Raw genomic sequence first — 20,378 nt, 5'->3', positions numbered from 1 at the left:
AGGCGGGATGGGGTGAGGAGAGGCGGGATGGGGTGGAGCGAGGCGGGATGGGGTGGAGCGAGGCGGGATGGGGCGGGGCGAGGCGGGGTGGGGTGGGGCGAGGCGGGATGGGGTGGGGCGAGGCGGGATGGGGTGGGGCGAGGCGGGATGAGGTGGGGAGAGGCGGGATGGGGTGAGGAGAGGCGGGATGGGGTGAGGAGAGGCGGGATGGGGTGAGGAGAGGCGGGATGGGATGGGGCGAGGCAGGGCAGGGTGGGGCGGGATGGGATGGGGCGAGGCAGGGCAGGACAGAGCGGGGTGGGGTGAGCCCCCACCACCCGGAGCCCCCACCACCCAGAGCCGCCACCCAGGGTTGTGGGGAACTGCTGCGTATTCATTATATTTGGATCTGGACAATTAATATTCATTAGCTCTTTGACTGCACAAGGCATCACCTGGCCTTTCCTGGTCTGTTTCCATGTGGGAGACACGGGAATGTTCTGAGGAACTGGAAGCCAGTCCAGGGATATTGAGTATCAATGTGGCCTCAGCTGTATCCACGCTGAGCATGAGCTCGGGGTCAGATATCCGTGGAAAAACAGCGCTGGGAATTTATCACCGGGAAATAGCACAGTATATAGCACATTAAAATATCAGGGGCTGGTTTAGCACAGGGCTAAATCGCTGGCTTTTAAAGCAGACCAAGGCAGGCCAGCAGCACGGTTCAATTCCCGTAACAGCCTCCCCGAACAGGCGCCGGAATGTGGCGACTAGGGGCTTTTCACAGTAACTTCATTGAAGCCTACTTGTGACAATAAGCGATTTTCATTTCATTTCAAAATATTCCAGAGAGAGAGAGAGTGCGAGGGAGAGAATTTATAGAGGGATGGAGAAAGAGGGGAGAAAGGTTGGAATGAGAGAAGGGGTTATGAGGGAACCCGGGAAGGAGGGGCAGGTTGGACTGGGATCATTGATCCAGTTCTTATTTCAGTTTTTTCTTTCTGTTTCAGCACCTGTTTTGCGATCTCCTGCTTACTGATTGCTTACGGAGCCAGTAATCCTGTCGGTGAGTGTCCTGTAACCCGCCCACCATCACCTCCGGCTCACCTGTCTGACATGCCCCTCCTTAACCCCGTTCAGGGACAGAGTGCAACAGAACACAACTTGTGGATGATGCTAAACCAGGAGGGAAAGCAGGCCGCGAAGAGGAGGCGAACTTACAGGCGGATGGATAGGCTAGGAGATTAGGTCAAAATCTGCTCGATGGAGTTGAAGTGGGAGGTTATCCATTTTGGCTGAAAAAAATAGAAAGGCAAATTATCTAAATGTAAACAATATTCAAAATGTGTCTGGGCAGAGGGATCTGGGTGTCTTTGGTCATGAATCGCAGCAAGTCGGTATGCAGGGGCAGCCTGTGATTGAAAAGGCAAAAGGCCTGGAGTATAAAGGTCGAGAAGTGTTGTTGCAATTGTATAGGGTGTGGGTGAGACCACATCTGGAGTATTGTGTCCAGTTTTGGTCTCCTTATTTGAGGAAGGATGTGGTGGCATTGGAGGCAGTTCAGGGGAGGGTCACCAGGCTGATTCCGGGGGTGGAAGGGTTAACGTCTGAGGAGAGACTAAACAGTTTGGGCTCATACTCGCTGGAGTTTAGAAGGATGAGAGGGGATCTGATCGAGGTGTATAAAATACTAAGGGGGATCGATAAAGTAAACATCGACCAAATGTTCCCCCTTGTGGGGCTATCTAGAACGAGAGGTCACAGGTTAAAGGTTCAGAGGCAGTAGATTTAAAACTGAGATGAGGAGGAACTACTTCTCGCAGAGGGTGGTGAATTTGTGGAACTTGCTGCCCCAAAGCGCGGTGGAGTCGGAATCATTAAATGGTTTCAGTAAGGAGATAGAAATATTTCTGATTTTTTTAAACGGGTTAAAACAAAATGGGGAACAGGGGGAGGTGGAATTGAGACGAGGACGAGATCAGCCAGGATCTGATTGAATGTCGGAGCAGGCTCGAAGGGCGGAATTTCCTAATTTCTATGTTCCTATTCTGTTCTCTTCTCCTTCCAGAACTTTCTGTGCTGATTTTCATAGCTCTCGCCCTCAATGGGTTCGGAGGGATGTGTATGACCTTCACCTCACTGACGGTAAGAAATGATCTCTGATTGACAAAAGCAGTTGTCTGAGGTGGAGAATTCAAACTTGGATTCTTCCCCCTGAGACATGGAGGGAAATCATTTAAAATGTCTACAATTGTAGAGAGAGTCCAACAAGAACTTCACTGCCCAACCCCTGAAGGTGGTGACTCTCACTGGGACACAGTTCCTGAAGGTGCTGACTCTCACTGGGACACAGTTCCTGAAGGTGCTGACTCTCACTGGGACACAGTTCCTGAAGGTGCTGACTCTCACTTGGGGACAGTTCCTGAAGGTGCTGACTCTCACTGGGACACAGTTCCTGAAGGTGCTGACTCTCACTGGGACACAGTTCCTGAAGGTGCTGACTCTCGCTGGGGGACAGTTCCTGAAGGTGCTGACTCTCGCTGGGGGACAGTTCCTGAAGGTGCTGACTCTCACTGGGACACAGTTCCTGAAGGTGCTGACTCTCACTGTGGGACAGTTCCTGAAGGTGCTGACTCTCGCTGGGGGACAGTTCCTGAAGGTGCTGACTCTCACTGGGAAACAGTTCCTGAAGGTGCTGACTCTCACTGGGAAACAGTTCCTGAAGGTGCTGACTCTCACTGGGACACAGTTCCTGAAGGTGCTGACTCTCACTGGGACACAGTTCCTGAAGGTGCTGACTCTCACTGGGCCACAGTTCCTGAAGGTGCTGACTCTCACTGGATGACAGTTCCTGAAGGTACTGACTCTCACTGGATGACAGTTCCTGAAGGTACTGACACCACTGGGGTACAGTTCCTGAAGGTGCTGACTCTCACTGGGACACAGTTCCTGAAGGTGCTGACTCTCACTGGGTCACAGTTCCTGAAGGTGCTGACTCTCACTGGATGACAGTTCCTGAAGGTACTGACTCTCACTGGATGACAGTTCCTGAAGGTACTGACACCACTGGGGTACAGTTCCAGAAGGTGCTGACTCTCACTGGGGGACAGTTCCTGAAGGTGCTGACTCTCACTGGATGACAGTTCCTGAAGGTACTGACTCTCACTGGATGACAGTTCCTGAAGGTACTGACACCACTGGGGTACAGTTCCTGAAGGTGCTGACTCTCACTGGGACACAGTTCCTGAAGGTGCTGACTCTCGCTGGGGACAGTTCCTGAAGGTGCTGACTCTCACTGGGACACAGTTCCTGAAGGTGCTGACTCTCACTGGATGACAGTTCCTGAAGGTACTGACTCTCACTGGATGACAGTTCCTGAAGGTACTGACACCACTGGGGTACAGTTCCTGAAGGTGCTGACTCTCACTGGGGGACAGTTCCTGAAGGTGCTGACTCTCACTGGGAGACAGCTGAGATATGATGCATTCATGATGAGGGGCTTTCTGCACTAATCGGAGTTTCACAATCATTACAACAGACACTTTGGTCATTGTTCAACCTGCAGTTTGTGGGACCTTGCTGTGTATTAAACAGCTCCCCCATTTGAAAAATTATTCAATATCTCTCTTTGAGTGGTGCAGAATGAAAGGAGCACTGGGAAAATACCCGTCTTTTCCCCTCCCTGTAGACCGCTGACCGCTTGGAGTTTCCCGCCTGAGTGAGCTGCATTGGCTGGAGTGGCCAGCTGTGTGTTTATTGACATAGCGAGTGGAGCTGATAGCTGTGTTGTACAGAGACCTTCCCTCTCGCTGTCAACAAGCTCACCATCGTACTTTTCCATCCCATTACAGCCTGGCTGTTTTCTAGAAACGCCCCTGTGGAAAATTCTGTCCCCTCAGCTTCCCAGCAGGCTCTCAGCGGGTGCTCGGGGTAGTGCCAGGCCTGAGTTTCCCACAGTGCCTGCGTGTCACATCAGCAAAACCATCCTGCCCACCTCGGAGAGTGAGAGGGAGAATGGGCGAGGGCTTTACAGCAAATCCACAATTACACCGGCAATGTTACACTGTGGGTATCACTGCAGCCCGAGTCCCCGCACAGCCGCGTTCCCCGCACAGCCGCGTTCCCCGCACAGCCGCGTTCCCCGCACAGCCGCGTTCCCCGCACAGCCGCGTTCCCCGCACAGCCGCGTTCCCCGCACAGCCGCGTTCCCCGCACAGCCGCGTTCCCCGCACAGCCGCGTTCCCCGCACAGCCGCGTTCCCCGCACAGCCGCGTTCCCCGCACAGCCGAGGTCCCCGCACAGCCGCGTTCCCCGCACAGCCGCGTTCCCCGCACAGCCGCGTTCCCCGCACAGCCGCGTTCCCCGCACAGCCGCGGTCCCCGCACAGCCGCGTTCCCCGCACAGCCGCGTTCCCCGCACAGCCGCGTTCCCCGCACAGCCTCGTTCCCCGCACAGCCTCGTTCCCCTCACAGCCTCGTTCCCCTCACAGCCGCGTTCCCCGCACAGCCGCGTTCCCCGCACAGCCGCGTTCCCCGCACAGCCGCGTTCCCCTCACAGCCGCGTTCCCCTCACAGCCGCGTTCCCCGCACAGCCGCGGTCCCCGCACAGCCGCGGTCCCCGCACAGCCGCGGTCCCCGCACAGCCGCACAGCCGCGTTCCCCGCACAGCCGCACAGCCGCGGTCCCCGCACAGCCACGGTCCCCGCACAGCCGCGGTCCCCGCACAGCCGCACAGCCGCGGTCCCCGCACAGCCGCGTTCCCCGCACAGCCGCGGTCCCCGCACAGCCGCATTCCCCGCACAGCCGCGGTCCCCGCACAGCCGCGGTCCCCGCACAGCCGCATTCCCCGCACAGCCGCGGTCCCCGCACAGCCGCACAGCCGCGTTCCCCGCACAGCCACGGTCCCCGCACAGCCGCACAGCCGCGGTCCCCGCACAGCCGCGGTCCCCGCACAGCCGCGGTCCCCGCACAGCCGCATTCCCCGCACAGCCGCGGTCCCCGCACAGCCGCGGTCCCCGCACAGCCGCATTCCCCGCACAGCCGCGGTCCCCGCACAGCCGCGTTCCCCGCACAGCCGCGGTCCCCGCACAGCCGCGTTCCCCGCACAGCCGCATTCCCCGCACAGCCGCGGTCCCCGCACAGCCGCGTTCCCCGCACAGCCGCGTTCCCCGCACAGCCGCGTTCCCCGCACAGCCGCGTTCCCCGCACAGCCGCGCTCCCCGCACAGCCGCACAGCCGCGGTCCCCGCACAGCCACGATCCCCGCACAGCCGCGGTCCCCGCACAGCCGCACAGCCGCGGTCCCCGCACAGCCGCGTTCCCCGCACAGCCACGGTCCCCGCACAGCCGCGTTCCCCGCACAGCCGCGTTCCCCGCACAGCCGCGTTCCCCGCACAGCCACGGTCCCCGCACAGCCACGGTCCCCGCACAGCCGCGGTCCCCGCACAGCCGCGGGCCCCGCACAGCCGCATTCCCCGCACAGCCGCGTTCCCCGCACAGCCGCACAGCCGCATTCCCCGCACAGCCGCGGTCCCCGCACAGCCGCGGTCCCCGCACAGCCGCGTTCCCCGCACAGCCGCGGTCCCCGCACAGCCACGGTCCCCGCACAGCCGCGGTCCCCGCACAGCCACGGTCCCCGCACAGCCACGGTCCCCGCACAGCCACGGTCCCCGCACAGCCGCGGTCCCCGCACAGCCGCGGTCCCCGCACAGCCGCGGTCCCCGCACAACCGCGGTCGCCGCACAGCCCGAGTCCCCGCACAGCCGCGTTCCCCGCACAGCCGCGTTCCCCGCACAGCCGCGTTCCCGGCTCAGCCGCGTTCCCCGCACAGCCGCGTTCCCCGCACAGCCGCGGTCCCCGCACAGCCCGAGTCCCCGCACAGCCGCGTTCCCCGCACAGCCGCGTTCCCCGCACAGCCGCGTTCCCCGCACAGCCGCGGTCCCCGCACAGCCACGTTCCCCGCACAGCCTCGGTCCCCGCACAGCCGCGGTCCCCGCACAGCCGCGGTCCCCGCACAGCCGCGGTCCACGCACAGCCGCGGTCCCCGCACAGCCGCGTTCCCCGCACAGCCGCGGTCCCCGCACCCCCGCACAGCCGCTGTCCCCGCACAGCCGCGGTCCCCGCACAGCCGCGTTCCCCGCACAGCCTCGTTCCCCGCACAGCCTCGTTCCCCGCACAGCCTCGTTCCCCGCACAGCCGCGGTCCCCGCACAGCCGCGGTCCCCGCACAGCCGCGGTCCACGCACAGCCGCGGTCCCCGCACAGCCGCGTTCCCCGCACAGCCGCGGTCCCCGCACAGCCGCACAGCCGCAGTCCCCGCACAGCCGCTGTCCCCGCACAGCCGCTGTCCCCGCACAGCCGCGTTCCCCGCACAGCCGCTGTCCCCGCACAGCCGCGTTCCCCGCACAGCCGCATTCCCCGCACAGCCGCGGTCCCCGCACAGCCACGGTCCCCGCACAGCCGCGGTCCCCGCGCAGCCGCGGTCCCCGCGCAGCCGCGTTCCCCGCACAGCCGCGTTCCCCGCACAGCCGCGGTCCCCGCACAGCCGCATTCCCCGCACAGCCGCAGTCCCCGCACAGCCGCGTTCCCCGCACAGCCGCGGTCCCCGCGCAGCCGCGTTCCCCGCACAGCCGCGTTCCCCGCACAGCCGCATTCCCCGCACAGCCGCGTTCCCCGCACAGCCGCGTTCCCCGCACAGCCGCGTTCCCCGCACAGCCGCATTCCCCGCACAGCCGCGGTCCCCGCACAGCCGCGTTCCCCGCACAGCCGCGGTCCCCGCACAGCCGCATTCCCCGCACAGCCGCAGTCCCCGCACAGCCGCGTTCCCCGCACAGCCGCGGTCCCCGCGCAGCCGCGTTCCCCGCACAGCCGCATTCCCCGCACAGCCGCGGTCCCCGCACAGCCGCATTCCCCGCACAGCCGCGTTTCCCGCACAGCCGCGGTCCCCTCACAGCCGCAGTCCCCGCACAGCCGCATTCCCCGCACAGCCGCGTTCCCCGCACAGCCACTGTCCCCGCACAGCCGCATTCCCCGCACAGCCGCATTCCCCGCACAGCCGCATTCCCCGCACAGCCGCAGTCCCCGCACAGCCGCATTCCCCGCACAGCCGCAGTCCCCGCACAGCCGCATTCCCCGCACAGCCGCATTCCCCGCACAGCCGCGTTCCCCGCGCAGCCGCGTTCCCCGCACAGCCGCACAGCCGCGGTCCCCGCACAGCCGCATTCCCCGCACAGCCGCGGTCCCCGCACAGCCGCGTTCCCCGCACAGCCGCGGTCCCCGCACAGCCGCATTCCCCGCACAGCCGCGGTCTCCGCACAGCCGCGTACCCCGCACAGCCGCGTTCCCCGCACAGCCGCGTTTCCCGCACAGCCGCGCTCCCCGCACAGCCGCGCTCCCCGCACAGCCGCCGTCCCCGCACAGCCGCGTTCCCCGCACAGCCACGGTCCCCGCACAGCCGCACAGCCGCGGTCCCCGCACAGCCACGATCCCCGCACAGCCGCGGTCCCCGCACAGCCGCACAGCCGCGGTCCCCGCACAGCCGCGTTCCCCGCACAGCCACGGTCCCCGCACAGCCGCACAGCCGCGGTCCCCGCACAGCCGCGTTCCCCGCACAGCCGCGTTCCCCGCACAGCCGCGTTCCCCGCACAGCCTCGTTCCCCGCACAGCCTCGTTCCCCGCACAGCCTCGTTCCCCGCACAGCCTCGTTCCCCGCACAGCCGCGGTCCCCGCACAGCCGCGGTCCCCGCACAGCCGCGGTCCACGCACAGCCGCGGTCCCCGCACAGCCGCGTTCCCCGCACAGCCGCGGTCCCCGCACAGCCGCACAGCCGCAGTCCCCGCACAGCCGCTGTCCCCGCACAGCCGCTGTCCCCGCACAGCCGCGTTCCCCGCACAGCCGCGTTCCCCGCACAGCCGCATTCCCCGCACAGCCGCATTCCCCGCACAGCCGCGGTCCCCGCACAGCCACGGTCCCCGCACAGCCGCGGTCCCCGCGCAGCCGCGGTCCCCGCGCAGCCGCGGCCCCCGCACAGCCGCGTTCCCCGCACAGCCGCGGTCCCCGCACAGCCGCATTCCCCGCACAGCCGCAGTCCCCGCACAGCCGCGTTCCCCGCACAGCCGCGGTCCCCGCGCAGCCGCGGTCCCCGCGCAGCCGCGTTCCCCGCACAGCCGCGTTCCCCGCACAGCCGCATTCCCCGCACAGCCGCGGTCCCCGCACAGCCGCGTTCCCCGCACAGCCGCGGTCCCCGCACAGCCGCATTCCCCGCACAGCCGCAGTCCCCGCACAGCCGCGTTCCCCGCACAGCCGCGGTCCCCGCGCAGCCGCGTTCCCCGCACAGCCGCATTCCCCGCACAGCCGCGGTCCCCGCACAGCCGCGGTCCCCGCACAGCCGCATTCCCCGCACAGCCGCGTTTCCCGCACAGCCGCGGTCCCCTCACAGCCGCAGTCCCCGCACAGCCGCATTCCCCGCACAGCCGCGTTCCCCGCACAGCCACTGTCCCCGCACAGCCGCATTCCCCGCACAGCCGCATTCCCCGCACAGCCGCATTCCCCGCACAGCCGCAGTCCCCGCACAGCCGCATTCCCCGCACAGCCGCAGTCCCCGCACAGCCGCATTCCCCGCACAGCCGCATTCCCCGCACAGCCGCGTTCCCCGCGCAGCCGCGTTCCCCGCACAGCCGCACAGCCGCGGTCCCCGCACAGCCGCATTCCCCGCACAGCCGCGGTCCCCGCACAGCCGCGTTCCCCGCACAGCCGCGGTCCCCGCACAGCCGCATTCCCCGCACAGCCGCGGTCTCCGCACAGCCGCGTACCCCGCACAGCCGCGTTCCCCGCACAGCCGCGTTTCCCGCACAGCCGCGCTCCCCGCACAGCCGCGCTCCCCGCACAGCCGCCGTCCCCGCACAGCCGCGTTCCCCGCACAGCCACGGTCCCCGCACAGCCGCACAGCCGCGGTCCCCGCACAGCCACGATCCCCGCACAGCCGCGGTCCCCGCACAGCCGCACAGCCGCGGTCCCCGCACAGCCGCGTTCCCCGCACAGCCACGGTCCCCGCACAGCCGCACAGCCGCGGTCCCCGCACAGCCGCGTTCCCCGCACAGCCGCGTTCCCCGCACAGCCGCGTTCCCCGCACAGCCGCGTTCCCCGCACAGCCACGGTCCCCGCACAGCCGCGGTCCCCGCACTGCCGCGGTCCCCGCACAGCCGCGGTCCCCGCACTGCCACGGTCCCCGCACAGCCGCATTCCCCGCACAGCCGCGTTCCCCGCACAGCCGCACAGCCGCATTCCCCGCACAGCCGCGGTCCCCGCACAGCCGCGGTCCCCGCACAGCCGCGTTCCCCGCACAGCCGCGGTCCCCGCACAACCACGGTCCCCGCACAGCCGCGGTCCCCGCACAGCCACGGTCCCCGCACAGCCGCGGTCCCCGCACAGCCACGGTCCCGCACAGCCGCGGTCCCCGCACAGCCGCGGTCCCCGCACAGCCACGGTCCCCGCACAGCCGCGTTCCCCGCACAGCCGCGTTCCCCGCACAGCCGCATTCCCCGCACAGCCGCGGTCCCCGCACAGCCGCGGTCCCCGCACAGCCGCGGTCCCCGCACAGCCGCATTCCCCGCACAGCCGCGGTCCCCGCACAGCCGCGTTCCCCGCACAGCCGCGTTCCCCGCACAGCCGCGTTCCCCGCACAGCCGCGGTCCCCGCACAGCCGCGTTCCCCGCACAGCCGCGGTCCCCGCACAGCCGCGTTCCCCGCACAGCCGCGTTCCCCGCACAGCCGCGGTCCCCGCACAGCCGCGTTCCCCTCACAGCCGCGGTCCCCGCACAGCCGCGTTCCCCGCACAGCCGCGGTCCCCGCACAGCCGCGTTCCCCGCACAGCCGCGGTCCCCGCACAGCCGCGTTCCCCGCACAGCCGCGTTCCCCGCACAGCCGCGGTCCCCGCACAGCCGCATTCCCCGCACAGCCGCGTTCCCCGCACAGCCGCGGTCCCCGCACAGCCGCATTCCCCGCACAGCCGCGGTCTCCGCACAGCCGCGTACCCCGCACAGCCGCGTTCCCCGCACAGCCGCGTTTCCCGCACAGCCGCGCTCCCCGCACAGCCGCGCTCCCCGCACAGCCGCCGTCCCCGCACAGCCGCGTTCCCCGCACAGCCACGGTCCCCGCACAGCCGCACAGCCGCGGTCCCCGCACAGCCACGATCCCCGCACAGCCGCGGTCCCCGCACAGCCGCGGTCCCCGCACAGCCGCGTTCCCCGCACAGCCACGGTCCCCGCACAGCCGCACAGCCGCGGTCCCCGCACAGCCGCGTTCCCCGCACAGCCGCGTTCCCCGCACAGCCGCGTTCCCCTCACAGCCGCGTTTCCCGCACAGCCTCGTTCCCCTCACAGCCGCGTTCCCCGCACAGCCGCGTTCCCCGCACAGCCGCGTTCCCCGCACAGCCGCTTTCCCCGCACAGCCGCATTCCCCGCACAGCCGCATTCCCCGCACAGCCGCATTCCCCGCACAGCCGCTTTCCCCGCACAGCCGCATTCCCCGCACAGCCGCGTTCCCCGCACAGCCACGGTCCCCGCACAGCCACGGTCCCCGCACAGCCGCATTCCCCGCACAGCCGCATTCCCCGCACAGCCGCTTTCCCCGCACAGCCGCGGTCCCCGCACAGCCGCGTTCCCCGCACAGCCGCGGTCCCCTCACAGCCGCATTCCCCGCACAGACGCATTCACAGCACAGACGCATTCACAGCACAGCCGCGTTCCCCGCACAGCCGCGTTCCCCGCACAGCCGCGTTCCCCGCACAGCCGCGTACCCCGCACAGCCGCGTTCCCCGCACAGCCGCGTTCCCCGCACAGCCGCGATCCCCTCACAGCCGCGATCCCCTCACAGCCGCGGTCCCCGCACAGCCGCTTTCCCCGCACAGCCGCGTTCCCCGCACAGCCGCGTTCCCCGCACAGCCTCGTTCCCCTCACAGCCGCATTCCCCGCACAGCCGCGTTCCCCGCACAGCCACGGTCCCCGCACAGCCGCATTCCCCGCACAGCCACGTTCCCCGCACAGCCGCGTTCCCCTCACAGCCGCATTCCCCGCACAGCCGCATTCCCCGCTCAGCCACGGTCCCTGCACAGCCGCATTCCCCGCACAGCCACGGTCCCCGCACAGCCGCATTCCCCGCACAGCCACGGTCCCTGCACAGCCGCATTCCCCGCACAGCCGCGTTCCCCGCACAGCCTCGTTCCCCTCACAGCCGCATTCCCCGCACAGCCGCGTTCCCCGCACAGCCTCGTTCCCCTCACAGCCGCATTCCCCGCACAGCCGCATTCCCCGCACAGCCGCATTCCCCGCACAGCCACATTCCCCGCACAGCCGCATTCCCCGCACAGCCGCATTCCCCTCACAGCCGCGTACCCCGCACAGCCGCATTCCCCGCACAGCCGCATTCCCCGCACAGCCACGGTCCCTGCACAGCCGCATTCCCCGCACAGCCGCATTCCCCGCACAGCCGCATTCCCCGCACAGCAGCGGTCCCCGCACAGCCACGGTCCCTGCACAGCCGCATTCCCCGCACAGCCGCATTCCCCGCACAGCCTCGGTCCCCGCACAGCCGCATTCCCCGCACAGCCGCGTTCCCCGCACAGCCACGGTCCCCGCACAGCCGCATTCCCCGCACAGCCGCGTTCCCCGCACAGCCGCGTTCCCCGCACAGCCGCGTTCCCCGCACAGCCGCGTTCCCCGCACAGCCTCGTTCCCCGCACAGCCTCGTTCCCCTCACAGCCGCGTTCCCCGCACAGCCGCATTCCCCGCACAGCCGCATTCCCCGCACAGCCGCGGTCCCCGCACAGCCGCATTCCCCGCACAGCCACGGTCCCCTCACAGCCGCGTTCCCCGCACAGCCGCGTTCCCCGCACAGCCGCGTTCCCCGCACAGCCGCGTTCCCCGCACAGCCGCGGTCCCCGCACAGCCGCGGTCCCCTCACAGCCGCGTTCCCCGCACAGCCGCGTTCCCCGCACAGCCGCGTTCCCCGCACAGCCGCGTTCCCCGCACAGCCGCGGTCCCCTCACAGCCGCGTTCCCCGCACAGCCGCGTTCCCCGCACAGCCGCGTTCCCCGCACAGCCGCGTTCCCCGCACAGCCGCGGTCCCCGCACAGCCGCGGTCCCCGCACAGCCGCGTTCCCCGCACAGCCGCGTTCCCCGCACAGCCGCGGTCCCCTCACAGCCGCATTCCCCGCACAGCCGCATTCACAGCACAGACGCATTCACAGCACAGCCGCGTTCCCCGCACAGCCGCGTTCCCCGCACAGCCGCGTTCCCCGCACAGCCGCATTCCCCGCACAGCCGCATTCCCCGCACAGCCGCGTTCCCCGCACAGCCGCGTTCCCCGCACAGCCGCGATCCCCTCACAGCCGCGATCCCCTCACAGCCGCGGTCCCCGCACAGCCGCTTTCCCCGCACAGCCGCGTTCCCCGCACAGCCGCGTTCCCCGCACAGCCGCGTTCCCCTCACTGCCGCATTCCCCGCACAGCCGCGTTCCCCTCACTGCCGCATTCCCCGCACAGCCGCGTTCCCCTCACAGCCGCAGTCCCCGCACAGCCGCATTCCCCGCACAGCCGCACAGCCGCGTTCCCCGCACAGCCGCACAGCCGCATTCCCCGCACAGCCGCATTCCCCGCACAGCCGCATTCCCCGCACAGCCACGGTCCCCGCACAGCCGCGTTCCCCGCACAGCCACGGTCCCCGCACAGCCGCGTTCCCCGCACAGCCGCGTTCCCCGCACAACCACGTTCCCCGCACAGCCGCGTTCCCCGCACAGCCACGGTCCCCGCACAGCCGCGTTCCCCGCACAGCCACGGTCCCCGCACAGCCGCGTTCCCCGCACAGCCGCATTCCCCGCACAGCCACGGTCCCCGCACAGCCGCGTTCCCCGCACAGCCGCGTTCCCCGCACAGCCGCGTTCCCCGCGTTCCCGCAAGCCGCGTTCCCCCGCACAACCACGATCCCCGCACAGCCGCGTTCCCCGCACAGCCGCGTTCCCCGCACAGCCGCGTTCCCCGCACAGCCGCGTTCCCCGCACAGCCGCGTTCCCCGCACAGCCGCGTTCCCCGCACAGCCGCGTTCCCCGCACAGCCGCGGTCCCCGCACAGCCCACGGTCCCATCTGACAGTGCAGCACTTCCTCAGTACTGACCCTCTGACAGTGCGGCACTCCCTCAGTACTGACCCTCTGACAGTGCAGCACTCCCTCAGTACTGACCCTCTGACAGTGCAACACTCCCTCAGTACTGACCCTCTAACAGTGCGGCACTCCCTCAGTACTGACCCACTGACAGTGCGGCACTCCCTCAGTACTGACCCTCTGACAGTGCGGCACTCCCTCAGTACTGACCCTCTGACAGTGCGGCACTCCCTCAGTACTGACCCTCTGACAGTGCGGCACTCCCTCAGTACTGACCCTCTGACAGTGCGGCACTCCCTCAGTACTGACCCTCTGACAGTGCGGCACTCCCTCAGTACTGACCCTCTGTCAGTGCGGCACTCCCTCAGTACTGACCCTCTGACAGTGCGGCACTCCCTCAGTACTGACCCTCTGACAGTGCGGCACTCCCTCAGTACTGACCCTCTGACAGTGCGGCACTCCCTCAGTACTGACCCTCTGACAGTGCAGCACTCCCTCAGTACTGACCCTCTGACAGTGCGGCACTCCCTCAGTACTGACCCTCTGACAGTGCGGCACTCCCTCAGTACTGACCCTCTGACAGTGCGGCGCTCCCTCAGTACTGACACTGTGACAGTGCAGCACTCCCTCAGTACTGACCCTCTGACAGTGCGGCACTCCCTCAGTACTGACCCTCTGACAGTGCAGCACTCCCTCAGTACTGACCCTCTGACAGTGCGGCACTCCCTCAGTACTGACCCTCTGACTGTGGTAATGGCCTCGGTAGCTTTCACACCATATTTGTGGGGGAGGGTTCACAAGTTGCTTTATTGGTTATCCATTGATTATTGATTATTGGTGGGTTATTGATTATTTGTGGCTGTTTTTCAGTTGCCGAACATGTTTGGCGATTTGAGGTCGACTTTCATTGCTCTGATGATTGGTTCGTACGCGTCATCTGCTGTGACGTTCCCAGGCATCAAGGTGAGCGGAGGCGGGGACAGGGGGGAGTCAGGGGGAGGGAGGGGAGGGGAGGGGAGGGGAGGGGGAGGCAGGGGAGAGGGAGAGGAGAGGGGCACTCTCCTGCTCTCTCGCGCTCTCTCGCACTCTCTCGCTCTCCCGCTCTCTCGCTCTCTCCCGCTCCCTCGCACTCTCTCGCTCTCGCGCTCTCTCGCGCTCGCTCGCTCTCTCCCGCTCTCTCGCACTCTCGCACTCTCTCGCTCTCCCGCTCTCTCGCACTCTCCCGCTCTCTCGCACTCTCCCGCTCTCTCGCACTCTCCCGCTCTCTCCCGCTCTGTCCCGCTCCCTCGCACTCTCGCGCTCTCTCGCGCTCTCTCGCACTCTCGCTCTCTCGCACTCTCTCGCTCTCCCGCTCTCTCGCACTCTCCCGCTCTCTCGCACTCTCCCGCTCTCTCCCGCTCTCCCGCTCTCTCGCACTCTCCCGCTCTCTCGCACTCTCCCGCTCTCTCGCTCTCTCACTCTCTCGCACTCTCCCGCGCTCTCTCGCACTCCCCCGCGCTCAATCGCACTCTCCCGTGCTCTCTCGCACTCTCCCGCTCTCTCGCACTCTCCCGCTCTCTCGCACTCTCTCGCACTCTCCCGCTCTCTCGCACTCTCCCGCTCTCTCCCGCTCTCTCACACTCTCCCGCTCTCTCACTCTCTCCCGCTCTCCCGCACTCTCCCGCACTCTCCCGCTCTCTCCCGCACTCTCCCGCTCTCTCGCGCTCTCTCGCTCTCTCGCACTCTCTCGCTCTCCGCTCTCTCGCACTCTCCCGCTCTCTCGCACTCTCCCGCTCTCTCGCACTCTCCCGCTCTCTCGCACTCTCCCGCTCTCTCGCACTCTCCCGCTCTCTCGCACTCTCGCTCTCTCCCGCTCTCTCCCGCTCCCTCGCACTCTCGCGCTCTCTCGCGCTCTCTCGCGCTCTCTCGCACTCTCTCGCTCTCTCACTCTCTCACTCTCTCACTCTCTCGTACTCTCCCGCGCTCTCTCCCGCTCTCTCGCACTCTCCCGCTCTCTCGCACTCTCCCGCTCTCTCGCACTCTCCCGCTCTCTCCCGCTCTCTCGCACTCTCTCGCGCTCTCCCGCTCTCTCGCACTCTCCCGCTCTCTCACACTCTCCCGCTCTCTCGCACTCTCGCACTCTCGCACTCTCCCGCTCTCTCGCTCTCTCCCGCTCCCCTCGCACTCTCTCGCACTCTCGCGCTCTCCTGCTCTCTCGCACTCTCTCGCTCACTCGCACTCTCCCACTCTCCCGCACTCTCCCGCTCTCTCGCGCTCTCTCCCGCTCTCCCGCTCTCCCGCTCTCTCGCACTCTCCCGCTCTCTCGCATTCTCCCGCTCTCCCTCGCACTCTCCCGCACTCTCCCGCTCTCTCCCGCTCTCTCCCGCTCTCTCCCGCTCTCTCGCATTCTCCCGCTCTCTCGCACTCCCCCGCTCTCTCTCTCCCTCCTGCTCTCTCGCACACTCCCGCTCTCTCTCGCTCTCTCCCGCACTCTCCCGCACTCTCCCGCACTCTCCCGCACTCTCCCGCACTCTCCTGCTCTCTCCCGCTCTCTCGCACTCTCGCACTCTCCCGCACTCTCCCGCTCCCTCGCTCCCTCGCACTCTCCCGCTCTCTCGCACTCTCTCGCTCTCTCCCGCTCTCTCCCGCTCTCCCGCACTCTCCCGCACTCTCGCGCTCTCTCGCACTCTCTCGCACTCTCCCGCTCTCCCGCTCTCTCGCGCTCTCTCCGCTCTCCCGCCTCTCCCGCACTCTCCCGCACTCTCCGCTCTCTCGCACTCTCCCGCACTCTCTCTCGCACTCTCTCACACTCTCACACTCTCCCGCTCTCCCGCTCTCCCGCTCTCTCGCACTCTCCCGCTCTCTCGCTCTCTCCCGCTCCCTCGCACTCTCTCGCTCTCGCGCACTCTCCCGTTCTCTCGCACTCTCCCGCTCTCTCCCGCTCTCTCCCGCTCTCTCGCGCTCTCTCGCGCTCTCTCGCGCTCTCCCCCGCTCTGACCCGCTCTCCCCCGCTCTCTCCCGCTCTCTCCCGCTCTCTCCTCTCCCCGCTCTCTCCCGCTCTCTCCCGCTCTCTCCCGCTCTCTCCCGCTCTCTCCCGCTCTCTCGCACTCTCCCGCACTCTCGCACTCTCTCGCACTCTCGCACTCTCTCGCACTCTCCCGCTCTCTCCCGCTCTCTCGCATTCTCCCGCTCTCTCGCATTCTCCCGCTCTCTCGCATTCTCCCGCTCTCTCGCATTCTCCCGCTCTCTCGCATTCTCCCGCTCTCTCGCACTCCCCCGCTCTCTCGCACTCTCCCGCTCTCTCTCTCCCTCCTGCTCTCTCGCACACTCGCTCTCTCTCGCACTCTCCCGCACTCTCCCGCACTCTCCTTCTCCCTCGCACTCTCCCGCTCCCTCGCACTCTCCCGCTCCCTCGCTCCCTCGCACTCTCCCGCTCTCCCGCTCTCTCGCACTCTCTCGCTCTCGCGCACTCTCCCGTTCTCTCGCACTCTCTCGCGCTCTCTCGCGCTCTCTCGCGCTCTCTCGCGCTCTCCCCCGCTCTCTCCCGCTCTTCCCCGCTCTCTCCCGCTCTTCCCCGCTCTCTCCCGCTCTCTCCCGCTCTCTCCCGCTCTCTCCCGCTCTCTCCCGCTCTCTCCCGCTCTCTCCCGCTCTCTCCCGCTCTCTCGCACTCTCCCGCACTCCCGCTCTCTCCCGCTCTCTCCCGCTCTCTCCCGCTCTCTCCCGCTCTCTCCCGCTCTCTCCCGCTCTCTCCCGCTCTCTCCCGCTCTCTCCCGCTCTCTCCCGCTCTCTCGCACTCACCCGCACTCTCGCACTCTCTCGCACTCTCCCGCTCTCTCCCGCTCTCTCCCGCTCTCTCGCATTCTCCCGCTCTCTCGCATTCTCCCGCTCTCTCGCATTCTCCCGCTCTCTCGCACTCCCCCGCTCTCTCGCACTCTCCCGCTCTCTCTCTCCCTCCTGCTCTCTCGCACACTCCCGCTCTCCCGCTCTCTCTCGCACTCTCCCGCACTCTCCCGCACTCTCCTTCTCCCTCGCACTCTCCCGCTCCCTCGCACTCTCCCGCTCCCTCGCTCCCTCGCACTCTCCCGCTCTCTCGCACTCTCCCGCTCTCTCGCGTTCTCTCGCGCTCTCCCGCACTCTCCCGCACTCTCCCGCACTCTCTCGCACTCTCCCGCTCCCTCGCACTCTCCCGCTCCCTCGCACTCTCCCGCTCCCTCGCACTCTCCGCTCCCTCGCACTCTCCCGCTCCCTCGCACTCTCCCGCTCCCTCGCACTCTCCCGCTCCCTCGCACTCTCCCGCTCTCTCGCACTCTCCCGCTCCCTCGCACTCTCCCGCTCCCTCGCACTCTCTCACACTCTCCCGCTCTCTCACACTCTCCCGCTCTCTCACACTCTCCCGCACTCTCCCGCACTCTCCCGCACTCTCCCGCTCTCTCCCGCACTCTCCCGCTCTCTCGCGCTCTCTCGCTCTCTCGCACTCTCTCGCTCTCCCGCTCTCTCGCACTCTCCCGCTCTCTCGCACTCTCCCGCTCTCTCGCACTCTCCCGCTCTCTCCCGCTCTCTCGCACTCTCGCGCTCTCTCGCGCTCTCTCGCACTCTCTCGCTCTCTCGCACTCTCCCGCTCCCTCGCACTCTCCCGCTCCCTCGCACTCTCTCACACTCTCCCCGCTCTCTCACACTCTCCCGCTCTCTCACACTCTCCCGCACTCTCCCGCACTCTCCCGCACTCTCCCGCTCTCTCCCGCACTCTCCCGCTCTCTCGCGCTCTCTCGCTCTCTCGCACTCTCTCGCTCTCCCGCTCTCTCGCACTCTCCCGCTCTCTCGCACTCTCCCGCTCTCTCGCACTCTCCCGCTCTCTCCCGCTCTCTCGCACTCTCGCGCTCTCTCTCGCGCTCTCTCGCACTCTCTCGCTCTCTCACACTCTCCCGCTCTCTCACACTCTCCCGCTCTCTCACACTCTCCCGCTCTCTCACACTCTCCCGCTCTCTCACACTCTCCCGCTCTCTCACACTCTCCCGCTCTCTCCCGCTCTCTCACACTCTCCCGCTCTCTCACACTCTCCCGCTCTCTCACACTCTCCCGCTCTCCCGCACTCTCCCGCACTCTCCCGCTCTCTCCCGCACTCTCTCGCTCTCCCGCTCTCTCGCACTCTCGCGCTCTCTCGCGCTCTCTCGCACTCTCTCGCTCTCTCACTCTCTCACTCTCTCGTACTCTCCCACGCTCTCTCCCGCTCTCTCGCACTCTCCCGCTCTCTCGCACTCTCCCGCTCTCTCCCGCTCTCTTCGCTCTCTCGCACTCTCGCGCTCTCTCGCGCTCTCCCGCTCTCTCGCACCTCTCCCGCTCTCTCGCACTCTCCCGCTCTCCCGCACTCTCCCGCTCTCTCACACTCTCCCCGCTCTCTCACACTCTCCCGCTCTCTCGCACTCTCGCACTCTCCCGCTCTCTCGCTCTCTCCCGCTCCCTCGCACTCTCTCGCACTCTCGCGCTCTCCTGCTCTCTCGCACTCTCTCGCTCTCTCGCACTCTCCCACTCTCCCGCACTCTCCCGCTCTCTCGCGCTCTTTCGCGCTCTCTCCCGCTCTCCCGCTCTCTCGCACTCTCCCGCTCTCTCGCGCTCTCCCTCGCACTCTCCGCACTCTCCCGCACTCTCCCGCACTCTCCCGCTCTCTCCGCTCTCTCCCGCTCTCTCCCGCTCTCTCCCGCTCTCTCGCATCTCGCTCCCGCTCTCTCGCACTCCCCCGCTCTCTCGCACTCTCCCGCTCTCTCTCTCCCTCCTGCTCTCTCGCACACTCCCGCTCTCTCTCGCTCTCTCCCGCACTCTCCCGCACTCTCCCGCACTCTCCCGCACTCTCCGCACTCTCCCGCACTCTCCTCCCGCACTCTCTCCCGCTCTCTCGCTCTCTCGCACTCTGCACTCTCCCGCTCTCTCCCGCACTCTCCCGCACTCTCGCGCTCTCTCGCGCTCTCTCGCGCTCTCTCGCACTCTCCCGCACTCTCCCGCTCTCCCGCTCTCTCGCGCTCTCTCGCACTCTCCCGCACTCTCCCGCTCTCTCGCACTCTCCCGCACTCTCTCTCGCACTCTCTCACACTCTCCCGCTCTCCCGCTCTCTCGCACTCTCCCGCTCTCTCGCTCTCTCCCGCTCCCTCGCACTCTCTCGCTCTCGCGCACTCTCCCGCTCTCTCGCACTCTCCCGCTCTCTCGCACTCTCCCGCTCTCTCGCACTCTCCCGCTCTCTCGCGCTCTCTCGCGCTCTCTCGCGCTCTCCCCCGCTCTCTCCCGCTCTCTCCCGCTCTCTCCCGCTCTCTCCCGCACTCTCGCACTCTCCCGCACTCTCCCGCTCTCTCCCGCTCTCTCCCGCTCCTCTCTCCCGCACTCTCTCGCACTCTCCCGCTCTCTCCCGCTCTTTCCCGCTCTTTCCCGCTCTCTCGCATTCTCCCGCTCTCTCGCATTCTCCCGCTCTCTCGCATTCTCCCGCTCTCTCGCATTCTCCCGCTCTCTCGCATTCTCCCGCTCTCTCGCATTCTCCCGCTCTCTCGCATTCTCCCGCTCCCTCGCACTCTCCCGCTCCCTCGCACTCTCCCGCTCCCTCGCACTCTCCCGCTCCCTCGCACTCTCCCGCTCCCTCGCACTCTCCCGCTCCCTCGCACTCTCCCGCTCCCTCGCACTCTCCCGCTCCCTCGCACTCTCCCGCTCCCTCGCACTCTCCCGCTCCCTCGCACTCTCCCGCTCCCTCGCACTCTCCCGCTCCCTCGCACTCTCCCGCTCCCTCGCACTCTCCCGCTCCCTCGCACTCTCCCGCTCCCTCGCACTCTCCCGCTCCCCCGCACTCTCCCGCTCTCTCCCGCTCTCTCTCGCGCTCTCCCGCTCTCTCGCGCTCTCATCGCGCTCTCTCGCGCTCTCTCGCACTCTCTCGCACTCTCCCGCTCTCTCGCACTCTCCCGCTCTCTCGCACTCTCCCGCTCTCTCGCACTCTCCCGCACTCTCGCACTCTCTCGCACTCTCCTCGCTCTCTCCCGCTCTCTCCCGCTCTCTCCCCGCTCCTCTCTCCCGCTCTCTCCCCGCTCTCTCGCACTCTCCCGCACTCTCGCACTCTCTCGCACTCTCCCGCTCTCTCCCGCTCTCTCCCGCTCTCTCGCATTCTCCCCGCTCTCTCGCATTCTCCCGCTCTCTCGCATTCTCCCGCTCTCTCGCATTCTCCCGCTCTCTCGCATTCTCCCGCTCTCTCGCATTCTCCCGCTCTCTCGCACTCCCCCGCTCTCTCGCACTCTCCCG

The 20,378-nt window shown here is 67.6% G+C and overlaps 1 protein-coding gene across 1 annotated transcript in view; it reads left to right on the top strand.

Moving 5' to 3' along the window:
• Positions 1-14,102, top strand: part of slc43a2a (solute carrier family 43 member 2a) — a gene marked incomplete at its 3' end in the record, with an annotated part of 37,407 nt that extends 23,305 nt beyond the window's left edge. Inside the window, exons 4-6 of the mRNA XM_072489646.1 lie at positions 990-1,045; positions 2,048-2,124; positions 14,001-14,102. Coding sequence (XP_072345747.1) covers positions 990-1,045; positions 2,048-2,124; positions 14,001-14,102 — 235 coding nt within the window. The remainder of the gene's footprint in view (positions 1-989; positions 1,046-2,047; positions 2,125-14,000) is intronic.
• Positions 14,103-20,378: the final 6,276 nt, after the last annotated feature.

The sequence above is a fragment of the Scyliorhinus torazame genome, chromosome 24 (assembly GCF_047496885.1).
Source record: "Scyliorhinus torazame isolate Kashiwa2021f chromosome 24, sScyTor2.1, whole genome shotgun sequence".
NCBI lineage: Eukaryota > Metazoa > Chordata > Chondrichthyes > Carcharhiniformes > Scyliorhinidae > Scyliorhinus > Scyliorhinus torazame.
The sequence above is the reverse complement of the archived record's forward strand: the minus strand, read 5'-3'. Positions and strand labels throughout refer to the sequence as shown.